The 16,387-nt window shown below is 36.5% G+C and overlaps 1 protein-coding gene across 3 annotated transcripts in view; it reads left to right on the top strand.

Annotated features, from left to right (window-relative positions):
- The window catches only part of LOC129808704 (protein pangolin, isoforms A/H/I/S), a 134,757-nt gene that overhangs the window by 83,380 nt on the left and 34,990 nt on the right, over positions 1 to 16,387 (top strand). For all 3 annotated transcript variants that reach the window (XM_055858486.1, XM_055858487.1, XM_055858488.1), the window contains exons 5-8: positions 3,599 to 3,686; positions 3,749 to 3,847; positions 3,944 to 4,084; positions 14,280 to 14,505. In XM_055858486.1, the coding sequence (XP_055714461.1) occupies positions 3,599 to 3,686; positions 3,749 to 3,847; positions 3,944 to 4,084; positions 14,280 to 14,505 (554 nt within the window). The remainder of the gene's footprint in view (positions 1 to 3,598; positions 3,687 to 3,748; positions 3,848 to 3,943; positions 4,085 to 14,279; positions 14,506 to 16,387) is intronic.

Genomic DNA, 16,387 nt, shown 5'->3' on the forward strand with positions numbered 1-16,387 from the left:
ATTTGTCCAACTTGGCTGTAAATTTGGACAGCTAATCCGCCTCAATAGGATGCCCATTGTTCTTCATTTGATGAACCAATCTTACCAAGTCCTCTTCCTGGTCATGTAAGGGAAACGTGGAATGTCACAAGAAGCCCAGAAACTTTCCATATCATTCATTAAAGTGAGTTGACTTCGGTACTCCAAGTACGTGCGGATTCGCTCATTCCCTGGCCTTTCCGGGAGCCTTTCAAGGCATTTCTCGCTACATCTCTTTCGTAGAGATGATGCTCCTTTGTTTCTCCAGGCATTTGTCCAACCTAGTCATCACAAAAGCTAAAACTTCACGAAATTTCGTGAGATAAACACCTGTCCAAAATAAGAATCATCACCTCACTGGTGAATGTCTTAAAACATTTCCCATTTTTCACACAATATTCAATGAGTATTCAATAATATCACTCAAAAAAAGCGAAGAAACATTGTTAGTACTTCACCACAGCTAAATAAGACTGAAGTAAGCCACGAAGTTCTGTCATATTTCTCGTAAGCAATTGCTCACACTGAATTTTCAACAAAGCAATTTCAACTCAAACCATAGGGGAAACTGGGGTACCACCAAACACTTTTGAAAGATGCGATTTTGACTGAATTTCCTAAGAAAACTGTGAATTTTAGAAAAATGTTGCTTACCCCATGTTATAGTCTTAGGTATAGGCTGCATATTAATGTATACAAGGATGATGTGAAGCACTTCAATTTTCCGTAAAAAGGAAAATTGTATCACCATGAATTTTTCGCTTTTTTCCAACCACCCGGGGTACCAATAAACACTTTCTGGGGCACCAAAAAACACCTCATTTTCTCACCCATTGAAGTTATTTTGGGCATTCACCACAATTCCTAATTATAAAGAATGTATTGAAAATGTAAATAAATCTCAAAAAAGCACTGCAAAATTTAGAATTAGTGACCAAAATAGCAAAAAACTAACGCACTGCACATCGAACATATTTTTCAATGGATTTTTCATCATTTTGACAATATTCGACTTCTGGCTGGAAAGCAGCGCCACTAAATCGTGGCAAATATTTTACCTAAAGTTCAAATTTTGCGCGCTCTTCTGATTATTTGTAATAAATTCGAGAAATAAATTCGTCAATCCTTGATTAAAATCATTAAAGTATCATTAAGAATCATTTAATGCAAAATTGGGTTCTTGAAACTATATTTCTCTTGAGTCTTGAATGAAAATCCCATGAATGGATATAAATTTCTGAAATCGAACAAAGAGGGAGATGAAGAGTAAGAAAGATAAGAGGAAAAATTTTGCCATTCAAGCTACGCTCGCGACATCTGTAATTGTGAGAAATTTGCCTGTTTGTTGGTGCCCCAAACTCTGTTTTGTGATGGATTTTATATTCTTTTAAAAAAATGTGAACATTAATTTCTTTAGTAGATACATAAATATTATCCCAAAACATATAGGAAAGTACTGGTGTAGTGAAATTTGACGTAACTTCTTTCAGTTTTATTTTCCAGGTAGATATATAAACGACTAAAATTATCAAAATCTCACAATTTTGCGAAAAAAGATTCTTATTTCTGAACTACTTGAATTATGTGGATCATTCTTTCTCTGGACAAGCATCCCTATAGTATCTATGATTTCATGTAAGTCTCATTGTCTGAAGTCTTATACCTATTGAAAAAATCGCAGTGTTTGGTGGTACCCCTGTTTGGTGGTGCCCCAGTTTCCCCTATTCAAATTTTAACGTATTTAGTGTTAAAATATTCCAAAAAGAACAAATATTTAGATAGAATTCATTATTCATCAAATATTGGAATAAAAATCCATCATTTTAATCAATTTATTTTTAGTGTCCAATGTTATCCTCAAAGTGTCCAAAATAAGAAACTGGACAAAATTAGAAGCATTTCCCCTACAATATTTAGTTGTTAAAATTTTTAAGATCGTTAGTAAATTTCTTAACGATTTGACGTATTTTTAATCGTAATCCGAATCAGTAAAATATTTTCCTTAAATTGTTTCTTATTGTACCGAAATATTAAAGTGAAAATCTATTTAAAATTTTCATTTAATGATAGCACATCAAATATTGGTAATTTTGTGGTTCTTTAAAATCATTTTGTGAGAAAAAATTGAAGATTTTTGCGAAGAGGCCACAAGTATAGACTGGTCATAAGTAATACCACCACCCTACTCTAATAATCACATAAAATTGGTTTTAAATAAGAATAGGACATGTGCTGTGTATTTGTGAAAGTTTTCGAAATCTATTAATTCTGTTATTTTATTAAAATTCTATTGGAAACAAGTGGCCAAAAGTGCTTACACACAATGGCCAAAAGTGCTTACAAAGTGGCCAAAAGTACGGAAACATGCATAGTTGCACAAAATGCATTTTTCGCTAAAATACCCAAAAAAAATTTGGGAATTCTCTTGGATTATTATGAAGGAACGGCTTTAAGGTATCTTCATACAACATTTCATTTTATTTAAATAAAGATTATAAAAATTACAAGCACATGAAACCTTAAAGTGGCCAAAAGTACTTAATCCACCCTAACCAATTAAAATTTTATCTGGATACTTTCGTGAACTGCCGCTTACAAAATGGGCCTAGTCCTATCTTTGGCGAAGGATTGGATCAGCTTTCATACATTCCTGACCATTGTCCTTTAGAAACTGTCCAAAATTATGAGCTTCTCCTCTGAATTAATATTTTCTATACATTTTTTTTTAGGTTAAGTTATTTTTCTGGTATATAAAATAGTTTTAAAAAAAAAAAAGGTGAAAATGCTTGTATCACCCTGTGGAATCCTTTTGGTAAGGGAGACTTTAGTTTTTAGCGGGAAACCCCGCGACGCTGCCAATTTCCAAAAAGGGAAAAATGTGGTGACAATGCCCGAGGGTTGTTTTTCCCTCTCAATCCCCGTTTTTTCATCGGGTCTCTCGGTTCTCGCTCTCTCTGTGACATGGAACCCCTGCCGAAGGACCTCTTCAGAAAACTACAGCACACACAAAAAAAAAAATGAACCGGAAAAATAGGGGAAGAGAGGCTTTCCTCAAAAGGGGTGCCTCATTATTTGGCGATTTGCATGACAAATTAATGGTGGATTTGAACATGTTCACCATGTAACATACACCCCGAGCTCATCCTTTGCACAAGCACCGACACACAGATCCCTTATCTCTCTCCCCTTCGACCAACTATTCACCCTTCCGGATAGCTTTCTCTTTTTTTTTTTTTAAGTATTATTATTTGTTCCCGGGGTTGTCTGCACCCCCGTTCTTACGATGGCCACGCCATATCAATTATCGCGACAATTTCACGGATTTTCATTTATAGTTCCAACAAAAAGGGGACCGATGCAACATGCTATATATTTCAGAAAAAATAAATAAATAAATAAATACCGAAGGATATGGCAAAGAAAGTCCTTGAAATGCCTTCTTAAATTTTTTTTTTGCTCAACCAGAAATAAGCCGATTTGTTGCAATTGAAAAGCGCGCAATCAACCAAATGTCTCAAAATGATCATAAAAGGATAATAATTTATTAATAAATTGCTGTTTGTTGGTCTATTTTTTTCAGGATTGACCCGGCCGGCTATTTACTCATTTCCGACTAGTCAGTATGCATACCCAATGCTGAGTCCCGATATGTCCCAAGTGGCATCGTGGTGAGTATTGTTGATGGATAATGTTGGCGCGCGACACATCCTCCAACGTGTTTAAACTGTAGGTGGCGCTCTTTCAGGCACACACCATCCGTCTATTCGGCCACATCGGGCTTCAGGAGTCCCTATCCATCGTCCCTTCCCATCAATACCACTCTCTCAAGGTTTGTAACCTGTATTTCCAGCAAATTTCTCTATCAAATGGATTGTGTCTTGGCTCATTTGACATTTTCTATGCTGTCTTTTTTTTCTGTCCACAGTGATTTCTCCTTTCGCTTCTCACCGACCAGCCTCCTGCCGGCCGTTCATACACCACCCCACCATGTTCTCAATTCCCATCCTGCCATTGTGACACCAGGACCCAAACAGGAGGTCTCCCAGGACACCAACCACCGATATAGGTTTGCATACACACACAAAAAACACTTTATTCCTTTAACTTTGACCACTTTTGAGCGAGATATCTGCGACATAACCTCACATTTATTATATTTATTTAATTGACTACATTAACCCATTCAGTCAGTGTACCAGAAATACTTGAGATAGAATGAAGAAGAAATAATTTTTATCCATAACGGGGGCGCGGGGAGCCGCCCTCAAACACGCATCTTAACGGTCACTGAATTTAAATTCTGTTCATTAATTCATTACAAACTCTATTGATTTAGATAGAGTAACTATCCAAGAACACCAATTGGCAACTAGAATTCAAATCAGGAAAGAGGAAAGAGGCCAATTTTAACAAATTCCACGAGATGTCGCATTTTCCGTCCGCCATTATGAGCAAAAATTTCGCATGACCTTCCGCGAAGCAAGAAAAGAACAACAAAATGTATTTCCATCTCTGTCGGACTATTTTTCCCAAGTAATTGAAAAACTAAAATTACTAAAAATCCATTCCCGACAGCAATTCAGACAAAAATTGCCCAGAAATAAATCATCAAAAATCACTCAATTTGCGTATGATGTATAATACCATGGTAAGGAATTGGTTAAAGGTTTACAAGAAGGCATATTGGATAGTTATACATATACCTTATGGCGTTATCACATTTGCACATTAAAATTTTAATGTGATTGACATTAATTGTCACTTTGTGAGCGTCCAAATATGTTATTTGCGTCTCTGAGTCACTTAATATTTGGGTTTTTTTTTTTCAATTTATTGAATAAAGAAGTGGACTTGGCCTGTAAAAATAAGTTTAAATTTACCTAAAGCATAAATATATTTCACATTAAAAAATTAAAGAGATAATCGCATTAATGCTATAAATCAATTTATATCAAATTGATTTATATCAAAAGGCTATCTTTTTATCAACAAATAGATCAAATTTTGAATATAAAATGATTTAAACACACAAATTACACATTTGGACTCTCACCAGTGACAATTAATGTGAATCATATTAAAATTTTAATGTGCTGCAAGTGTGATAACACAGTAAGGTTTATGTATAAATTTCTCTAATAAGAAACAGTGATAGGTTAAGCATTCATGTCATGCATACTGGTAATGTGTGGATTGACCACTGGGATATTTTCGTGACACTTGTCAAAGAATGACGGTCCGGTTGGCTATATGGACCCCCGACCCAACTGACCAAAGTTAACAACCAACACCGGTTGGTAACAAAATGTTAACAGCGCTGGCAATTTTATTAGATCCAGCACACGAGTAGCGCAGCGGTGAATATCAGAAACAAATTTGGTGGCGTGACAGAAGGGCGACATATTTCAATTCTGTGACTAATTTGCAATAAAAAAAAACATTTTGGTGGTTTGTGTGACAATATATAGTTCCCAGGTGAGTTTAAATCATTCTGTATTGTATATTTTAATATTTTTAAGTAAAATTCTTCCAAATTCAAAGAAATTTCTGTCCAAATAGGGTAACTGTCCTAATTCAAAACCATTTCCAGACGCTTTAACTTTGACAGAAGATTCAACACATTAAGTACATATTTTTTCTGAAGATTATTACATAAATTTGCTCCTTGACTCTTCTAGAATGTTACTGTTTAGTGAAAATTCTTTAAATTGAGTTTGAAAACTACTTTAAGACAAGAAAAATACACAAGTGCAAAATGCTTCTATTGGAAACAAATTAATCCAAATGGAGACAAGGGAAATTTTCCAATTGGAGACAAACACTAAGTGATTAAGAAAATAGTTTATTTAATCATTTTTTTAGATGACATTTTTAGTATCCTCATTCTCGCCTTTTTGCTCTTTTACTTTTTGATCATCTTTTGAACCGTTTAAGAAAATTTGCATTGTCAATACCGTTACGATCAAATGGTAACAAGCCGCATCCTCTAAATCCACTTTTTGCTATATTTTCGAGATTTAAGAGTGGCAATGCATTTGATAATACCCTTGCAAGATTTCTTGGTTTCAATCTGTCTCCATCATTTTTGGTGGACCACCTTTTCGCCTTTGGGAGAAAGCATAACACCAGTTTCGTCTAGATTAAAGATGCGATCAGGAGGGAATTCCAGAAGATCTTTCGATTCTAAGTATTCACGGGTTTTCTCAAACCAGTCAGTGATGTTCTCAGAGGTAACACCAGCTCTTTGGGTGGTATATGATTCTGGTTTACGTCGGCTTAATTCAGGATGTCTCTTCAAAAACTTCCTGAACCAAGCATATCCTGGCCTTCCATCTACAAACTCATTGGTCATCTCGAACTTCTTACACATGAGCTGTACAGTGTCGAGGACTTGATCCTTAGTTATGGGATGCCATTTGTCAGCGCATTCCAAAATCCATTCAACAAGCTCGTCTCCCATGACCTTTGGTAAAGTGGGGCGCCTTCCCACACTGCATTCCTCCGGATATCTTCTAGTAAGCTTATTATAAAGTGTTGATTTCGGAACGTGAAACAAAACAGACACCTCTTTTAGTGATTTTCCACGACGAAAGGCTTCCAAAGCTTTGTTGAGTTGCTCTTAAGTGTAGGTTTTGTTCTTTTTCCTGGTCTTATTTTCCTTTCCCATCTGAAACAATAAGGAGATCGCTCCAATAAACCCATATTTTCGGTGTTTCCCATTGAAGCACTTGCGCACATTTCACAAAAGTACTTTTTGTTCAGAAAATATGTAATTATTTTAATTGAGCACTTCACTTACGGTTAAAAATAAAGTTTAAGACTTAATTTCACTAAAATTTGCCAGATATAGTGCATAAACGTCAAAAAATTAATAAACAACAATCAGCTTACTTGCCTTTTTCATAAGAAAAAATGGTCGATCGATGAATTTTTTCGACGGTGAAAAGTTACACTGTCAATTGAAATGAGACTTTTAAATGTTAAAACTTATTTATATGAATGGATTTACACTTCATTTGAACCACAAGGAACTAAATAATAAAAATATAGCACAGAAAATATATAAATAAAAATATAATTAAAGTATTTATTATGGAAAAAATATGTTTCCATTTGGAGTAGCAAAAAATTTCCAATTGGAGCAGGTTTTGAATTAGCTTAATTTACCCTATAGCACTCATTCTATGCTTATAGCACTTTATATATATATAGCACTCTCTCACTCTCTCCCTCTCTGTCTACATAGTCAGTCTATATTCGAAGATTTGTAAGGTGGTATATACAATTCACGATCCGCGATGTCTTTCGCGGATCTTCGCGGGGCAGGAATTTTTAATTCTCTTAAATTGTGATTTTAATTTAGGTGACGAAAAAGGGCTTACTGGCAAAAAAAAGTGCTGACTCTACCCTAATCAAAACAAAAATAATGTGGAAATTAGTACTTTTCTCACATTAATACACTGTATATACACAGTACGATCTGTCAAGTCAGTACGAATAGCCAGCTGGGTTGTTATACATTTCTAGCCGGGTAATTTTTGAAAGTGAAATACGTTGGATATGAATTTGAATTAGATTGCAGTGACTTCAGCGACAACGGCTAAAATGTGAACCATGCGGATGTGTTTGTTGGAGGGTGGTTTTTATTTGGCATTTTTGACAAAAAGAAAAATCTTGGCGACAGGACACTGTAGCAGAGAGGAGTAATAAGGTGAAAAAAAAAATATGAAGCTGAGTAAAATGGTCCTTTGAGCATCGGAATTGGGCAAAAACAGGAATAAAAAATAAAGGGGAATTGCATCCCTTTTATTTTAAAAAGTCAACTGTTGCATCGACATTGTCGATCAAGTAGCTCTGTTCTGCAATTTGGTTCAATGAGATGGCGCCAGTTGACATAGTGTCAGTGTCATTTTGTGCATAGATTTATCATTTGTGGCAGTTGCCGCTGAGGGGCGCTGCTGGGTGAAATTGGTTGTGCCAGAGGGTGAGAGAAAAAATTTCTTGTGTATTATTGCCTAAAATTCGGGGAGTGTATTGCAGGGTTGTGTGGTTTTTTTTCTGTGTGAAAAAGGGGTTATACTTTTATTTTCCTCTCTGCACACATTTTTTTTAGTTTTTTGCCGTGTGCGAGGTGTATTGTTGTGTTTTTTTGTTTTGAAATTTGTGATTGAAAATGGAAGCGCCTGGAAGTAGTGAACCGCTGAATTTGAGCATTAAAAAGCGCCCAGTGGCTGTTGTGACACCATCGACGGCCGATGAGGGCGCCAGTGGTGGCACTGGTGGGGTTACAGTGGAGCCCCAAGAAGTAACACCAGATGGCGCATATTTGCAATTAATGCAGTACATGAGCGGAATTGACGGTGGCCGTGGTGCTGCTGAACAGGATGCCCTCAGTAGTCTCATTCACACAAATATGCTGACAAATAAAATAGCAACTAGCAATCTCTTAACCATCATCAATAAGCTCCTAGAGCAGAATATTGTGTCAGAGTACTATTTCAAGATGCAACAGCAGCGCCATTCGCCGCAGCAACTCGATAATAATAATTTGGAGGCTAAAATGAGAGCCGGAATGTTTGGATATCTCGCCAGGGGCGCCACCTATGATGATACCAGGTGACACCTTTTTTTACTTGACACTTTCATTTTTTTTATTTGTTGAAGTCATTCGGCTGTACAGACCAAATGATTTGAGATAGCGACATGGGGAACCCCCTAAAAAAAATAGAATATTCCCGGCTGACCAATCATTAACAGTTACCAAACAACTGGCTACAGGAGGGTGACATTAACTCTTTCGTCTCCTTTGGGACTTTGGGTACCCATGGAAAAAAAGAATTTTTTTTAGACTATTTAGAATCGATAAAATTCCGATTCTTGTGGATGATTACAAGCTATAAGGATGTTCAAATCTAGGATATTTTTTGCAGGATCCCAATTAACTCCTGAGCTAAGATATTCTTGGTCAAAAATCGTGAATTTTCCATTTTCTGCTTCCTTGAAGATATCCTGACTTTTTTGATATTTCTAGACCCGAATAGGGAAAAACCTCTCGGGGCCAATAACTACGACAACTAACAATTACAGATTGCATCAATTCGAAAAACAATTTTTTCTTAAAATTTCAAAAAAAAAAACTTGTTCAAACTTTTTGGGTACGATCGTCCCCAAAAATCTAGAGATCGATCAGTGTCAAGTCTGATGCTCAAGGCGATGATGAAGTTTCTTTAGCTTTTGTTAGGCTTATTCTGCCCGTCATTCTTCCAGTACTAACTGACACCCTGAATTTTATTATTACCACCTCGACTTTTCCTTCTCTGTGGAAGTCTGCCCTGGTTATGCCTATCCCCAAGGTCAGCAATCCGGTTGATCCTTCAGACTTTAGGCCAATCAGCCTCCTACCAGTTTTGTCCAAGGTATTTGAAGTTCTTCTCTTGGACCAGATTACAATCTATTTGAGTTCTGGAAAATTGCTTGTCGACTTTCAGTCTGGCTTTCGGAGTGGTCACAGTACTACTAGTGCACTTCTAAGGGTTCAGCATGACATAGCATTTGTCACTTGACAATCGCAAATTTGTTGTGCTGATACTTTTGGATTTTTCCAAGGCATTTGACAGCATCTCCCATGAGCTTTTGTGCTTCAAACTTTATAGTCTGTTTGGATTTTCGTCTTCTGCGGTTCTGTTAATTCAATCGTATCTTAATGGTCGTACTCGGAGAGTCAAGGTTGGTCAGCAGTTGTCGACGCCTGTTAATTTGTATCGTGGTGTGGCCCAGGGTTCTCTCCTTGGTCCACTTCTATTTTCACTTTTCATTAATGATCTCCCGTCTGTTCTCCTTGAATGTTCTTATCATCTTTATGCTGATGATATGCAGATATATTGTGCAGGTAATCTATCTGACATTCAATCTGCTTTCACTTGTCTGAATGACAATTTACTGAGAGTTGAGAATTGGGCTACACTCAACGGACTAACTTTGAATCCTAAAAAATCACAAGCCATTTTGATATCTAAACGACCTTTGACAGTGACTCCTTCTCCGCTCATTATCTATGGACAGTCTATTCCATATGTTGATCGCGCTCGCAATTTAGGTGTAATTTTCAACTCTTCATTCTCTTGGTCTGATCATATCTCTCATATCAACCAGAGGGTCTATTGCACACTCCGAACGCTTCGGCGTTTTCGAGAATTAACTCCATTTAATACTCGCTTGCTCTTAGTTAGAGCCCTTCTTATACCTATTATAACCTACGGTGCGGAGCTATTTTTTGCAGCTGACTGTGAAACAATAAGGCGCCTGTCTGTGACCTTTCAGAATTGTGTTAGGTATGTGTGCGGTCTTGGTCCCCGCGACCATATCTCTAACCACCGCAACATCCTGGTGGGCTGTGATCTCCCATTACTCCTCCGTCAGAGAGCGGTTTCTTTTCTTTTTCGCCTGATAATTTCTGGAAGCCCGCGTTACTTGGTCTCACTTTTGATTCCTGGGACCTCGGCCAGGGTGCGGGGACTCTTGGTGCCGAGGGCTCGCTCGAACCAGCTTTCGCGGACAATATTTGTTGATGGGGTAGTTCTTTTCAACTCCCTTCCCTCTCATGCCAGAACTTCTCTGATTGGCATTGCAAGATACTACCAGTCGGATTCAACCTAACTGCAGTCTTTTTTTTCTCTCTTTTGATTTTTTTTGTTTAGATTTAACTTCAGTCTCTTTCATTTTTTCTTGTATTTCCTTTGTGTTCTGTTGTCTTACTTTTTCTTTTCTTTCTCTTTTCCTTCAATCAAACAATGTAAGAGGGGCGGACCCTATCTGTTTAGATTAAATATACTTAATACTTAATACTTAAATGCAAATGTAGGTCAAATGTAAGGTTATCCCGCCAATGTCCGCCATTTGCTTTTTGACACCAAAACCTTGTAAGAAAATTCCAAGCGGGAGCGAAATTTTTGTCAATATGGCCGATAATTTTGACATTTGGCAGCGCGGGAGATTGCTTTCGGGGCAGTCTTTCCTGATTTTAATGAATTCTGATTGTCCAGGAAGTGTCTTTTGGGCTCTTGAAAAAGTTCTTAATGTGTCTACAATAAGATCGTGTTGAGAGAAATGTGTTTTAAAGTGTTTTTGTGTGAAATATTTTGAGGAATCTGTTGGCAAGCAGGAGCTGGGTGTCTTTTTTAGCACTTCCTGGACATCACAGAAGATACTGGTCAATAATTCTTCTTGTTTTAGTGATCAACATTGTAAAGGAGTCATTTGACAGGCAAAAAATAATTCACAAAATTGATATTATTGTCTTTTGGAATATTGAAGTTTGTCCAAGTTTGTCTCCTTTTCGTTCTTTTGGGGACGAGAGTACCCATGAGTTTTCCAATTTCCCAAAGGCGGAGAAAATTCTTTCTCTACTAAAGTATCATATTTGACCACTAACACTTACAATAAAGTCACTTTTACTGATATTCCTTCGCTGGATATGTTGTGGTCCGGAAAGAGTTAACTCTGAATAATGCTACTAGTTTTAGTGTAAATTTTTTCCCTGTTTTCGTACACATTTTACGAAATACCTCCAAAACTACGTAGGTTGCCAATTTGGGGTTTTCGGTTGTCCATTCCATATTACATTGGCTTTTATTTTGTATTAGTATTTTTAACTAATTCATTCCACAATGACAGAAAACACAGAATAAACTCCAAAGTTTTTTCGGCGCGCTAGAAGCATGTGCTCTATCCAGTGGAATCATATACAAACAATCTTTAAAATTTGTAAATGAAAATAAGAATTATGAAATTTAGTTTTTGAAGCCGTCCTCCTGGAAAAATGCTGAAATCTGACAACCGCCATTGTAATATTCAATGTACGATATTATTTGAAATAAAATAGGGTGCAGGCATTACTTATGGCCACATTAAGGACATATCTCCTTATGGCCTCTACGCAAATTTCAGGGAATTGACAGAGATTTTCTTGAAGAAAATAAAGGAAAAACCATACATTACTGACTTAAACTTACCTGAGAAGTAAATTTTCCAGTAATACACAACAGAAAACTAAATTTTTGTACAATAGAGTCTCTCAAATCTGAATCTCTCAAATTCGAACGACGTTTGGATTCAAAATGTCAAATTGTGGGGTTACCCGGGTGACACAAAATCCTTTAAAAAGGCTGAATTCAGCCTGAGCTTTCAGGTCCTAAGGCTGAAAATCTCCTGAGGCCCTTGTAGAAAACCCTGAGGTGGTGTATGGAAATGAGACAGTTTTGCGCTCTTACTTTCGTGGCGGATAGCGGAAATTCTAAACCTTAGAAATCAGGCTGAATTCAGGTTTATTATTTTTGCTTTCATAAGCCTGAATACTCAGATTCAGACCAAGTTTCCCTGAATGATACTTTAGGTTTCAGACTTTTTTCAGCCTGAATCCTCATGGGCTACTTATCTGTCCCTGAATGATACCTTAGGTTTCAGGCTTATTTCAGCATGAAATCAGCAAACAACACTTCTTGCCGTGGAAAAAATAAATAATCAATTGAAAACCAAGATTCTTAGTAACAGATTAATTTAATTCATTATTTTCTATTTACATAAATAACAAATTCAATAAATATTTTTCTTATTTTAATTAAAGATTTTAAGTCTTTTTGTTAATTTTTTAAGGGTGGGGAGTATATGTTATGTTCTATATATTACTTCAGGATTTTTTTCAAAAAATAGAATTTTTTAAACAACAAAAATAGTAAAATGATCATATTTGTGACCTGGCTTTTTGGACCATTTTCCTGTCATACTTAAGTCACATGTATTGTCTGCAAGGAGTGTTAAAATCCATCTTGTGTGGTTGAAGATTGATGTCTGATGCCGTAGAGACCATGCGACAGAGATCATAAAAAGATTTTAAAAAATTAGAATCTTAAGATGAATTCAGACTTAATTTAACCTTAATACTAAGGTAGTTTTAAGGAATGTCGAGAGGATAATTAAACAAATAAAAGCACGTAAATATAAATTTTAGCATTCAATAACACTTTTTACAGAGTGTAATACATTTCCGGACAGTATTTTGCCAAGAAACAACCTTCCGGACAAAAGAAATTGCTGGAATGTTCTTTGACAAGCTGGGAAGCAAAAATCGCCTTTTTTGGCAACACAAATAACTTTACCATATATTAGCCAGTTGTTGTTCACTGTCTTAACAAGCTAATAGTGATTTTCGAAAGCATAGCGCCCCATTTTGTTAGCATAAAACCCTAACCAAGAAAATTTTTTGCATACTTACCAAAACACTATTTTTTTCTTTCTTCTTGGTGATCTTTCACTGCCGGATCATGCACAACACACTTTTGAACCAAGATTACATTTACATTCCTTCTAGTAGAATTTACACATCTAGTCACCGTGGAGCGCTAATGTCTCTTAGGAGTAAAGTTGAAAACGATCAGAATTCAGACTTAATATCAATATAGCTGAGAAAAGGCTGAGTTTTCAGCCTGAAAAAAGGATGAGTTTCCTTAGTCATGACGATGTGTCACCCGGGTATGTTAGAAAGTTCGTATTCTGGATGAATGAAAATCATATTTATGTGCTTCTTCCTGAATGTTTACATATATTTATGGTCGTGTAAAATGAAATAGAAGTATGTTACCACTAAGACTTGTGAGAAATTACGGGAATATGATTCAAAGTGCAATTTATTCTCACATAAATTCAGTTAGTTTTAAAAATATCGTTCTACTGTACATTTTCCGCGGTGGAAAATGTCCAGCTGTCATCCTCAAAAAGGACGCGTTTTAGTTTCGAAATTCGTCGCTATGCTACTCGTATGCTGTACCTTAGGAATCTGTCAGCGTTGTGGTAACAATTTTAGGCCAACCAGTATGTTGGTTCCTCTGGGCCAACTCAATGCTATTTTTCACTGTCTCAAAAGCCTGTTACCATGTTACCAATGGCGTTAACATTTTGGTACCAAGAGCTGTTGGTTGTTAACTTATTGGTCAGCTGGGTTGTAAATTATTGTCGAATTAAAGGACAATGGGCAAAATTGGTCCTTCTCTAAATCTTTTAAAAGGTCCTTCAGGCCTTACACATTAGGCATTCAATAGCATATAAATACCTCAAATTAAGCACTCAAGAAGTATTTACTCAAAATGAAAAAGAAAATGTAAGGTTATGTCGCATTTTCGCTCCCAATTCGAACTCTTAATTATTAAGACATCCCTATCAAATCCAATTTAATCTGTTTTTTGTGTGTTTGACTTTGTGTGTTGTAGGTCAGTTGATCAGAAAAGTATAGGTGGTGGTGGTTCAGTTAGTGGCGCCACCGGTGGTGGCGCCACTGTGACGTCGGACGGAAAGGATTCCAACGAGAAGAAGAAGCCCCACATCAAAAAGCCCCTCAATGCCTTTATGTTGTACATGAAGGAAATGCGTGCCAAAGTGGTTGCCGAGTGCACCCTCAAAGAATCAGCGGCCATTAATCAAATTCTCGGACGACGGGTAAGTCAATCTTTTTAACAATTTTTAAATGAATTAAAATAAAATAAAAGAAAAAACATCAAAATCAAAATAAATTGAAATAGAGATAGAGTAAATAAAATTTAAGAAGTTACTGTGCAAACAATAAGGGACATATTCAACATTGAAATGCATCTTGAGACGAAGTTACTGATGGGATGGATATTGAGAGATTATACACCCGGATATAGTGGATCCTTATTGATGGAATTCCGGCAATTGAAACGGGATTTGAGGACAAAGTTCCTTGAATACTCTTCTAGGCTCGGGTCAGAAGGGTGGCTTCAATGTCCCCTTTATGGGACCAGTAAGGGAATTCTGTAACAGTACGACAATGTCCATGTGATAACCCTATAACCAACGTCCGTGACGATTCCATTGGATTTCCAGCAACCTTTTCTGCCATGTCCGCTGATTTTACCACTCAAAATCCGCGATATTATTAAATATTGTTACAGTAGACTCTCACTCAATCGGCTCTTTATCAATCGGGCGTCAAATTTTGGTGACAATTTTCACGTTTAATTATGAAGCAAATTTGCTCAAATTCGCTGTAGTTCTTCCTATTTTATCGTGATTCTTTCTAATTGAGCACTTTTTGTGGAATTTACAAAGGCTTTGACGCTAAATTCTATCGCTAAACCGGATGACATTTCGCCCCATATTCACGATTGAGAGAGAGTCTACTGTAATAGTGTTTTGATCATTTGACCTGAAGTAAGATTTTCCCTGTCAATTACGTTTTCCGTGTGAAAAATTGGGCAATTTTCTAAGAGATTCATCGGTGAGGTGATACTTCTTATTTCCGACAGGTGTCTCAGAACGAAATTTAGTTAGATAAGGCTCAAAAGTCTCCCGAAAAGGCTAGAGAATGCGCGAATCCGCGCGTGGAGTTCCCTGGATTTTACCGCTCAAAATCCGCGTAAGCTTTCGAGATGGAATTTGACGCTAAATTTCTTCCTAGCGTTCAATGGACGTTTGCGGAACTCTGTATAGGTCCGTCTCATAAGAAAAATCCGCGAGTTTCCATGGATTTTTCCGACGGATATTTCTACGTCTTTTCCTGTGAATTATTCGCGATATACCCATCAAATAATATCTGCAGATATCTTTAAGATTTCTGTAGAGAAAATCTACACCTCTACAGAATATCTGCAGATAATTCTTTAGATATTCTTACGAATTTTATTTGGGCTTGGGACAAAATTCGTCAGAATATTTCGTCAGATTTTCTGACGAATCTCTGACGAATTTCTGTAGATATTCTGCCGATTTTCTGTAGATTTTTTCTACATTCCAGACTTTCCAGACAAGATGTGTCAGAAGAGATGGAAAAATTTTTCACTGAAGTTTGCAAAATTCAATAGAGTTATTCTGAGTGATATCACGGTGTTTATATAAAATAAAGAATTCTGCGACGCCGTGTTACAAGTAGAGAAAAGTGAAGTGAAAACTTTAAGCAGAGTATCGACCTAAATTTCGTGTTTTTGTATCATTCCATGGGCGATTTTTAAAAAAATTTGTATTTTTGCTCGCATCTTTTTACTTATTTAAAATGTTTAATCGGTAATGCTTGTTAAGCAGAGCATACCATTTTTTTTGTAACTTCTACAGTTTCTACATAAATCAACAATATTTTTGTGAAGTAATGGACACTATGCCGATTTTCTCGGCAGAAATTCTACCGAAAATCTGTAGATTTTCTGCAGAAATTCAGCAGAAAATCTACAGATTTTCTCAGAATACACTGGAATATACCGTTAAAATTCAAAAAAACCTCAGAGTAAAATCGGCAGGTAGAATAATGATTTGACGGGGCTCCTTTACTTAGCTCACACAGCCGATCCGGAAAAGTTATTTAGAC

The sequence above is a fragment of the Phlebotomus papatasi genome, chromosome 5 (assembly GCF_024763615.1).
Source record: "Phlebotomus papatasi isolate M1 chromosome 5, Ppap_2.1, whole genome shotgun sequence".
NCBI classification, from domain to species: domain Eukaryota; kingdom Metazoa; phylum Arthropoda; class Insecta; order Diptera; family Psychodidae; genus Phlebotomus; species Phlebotomus papatasi.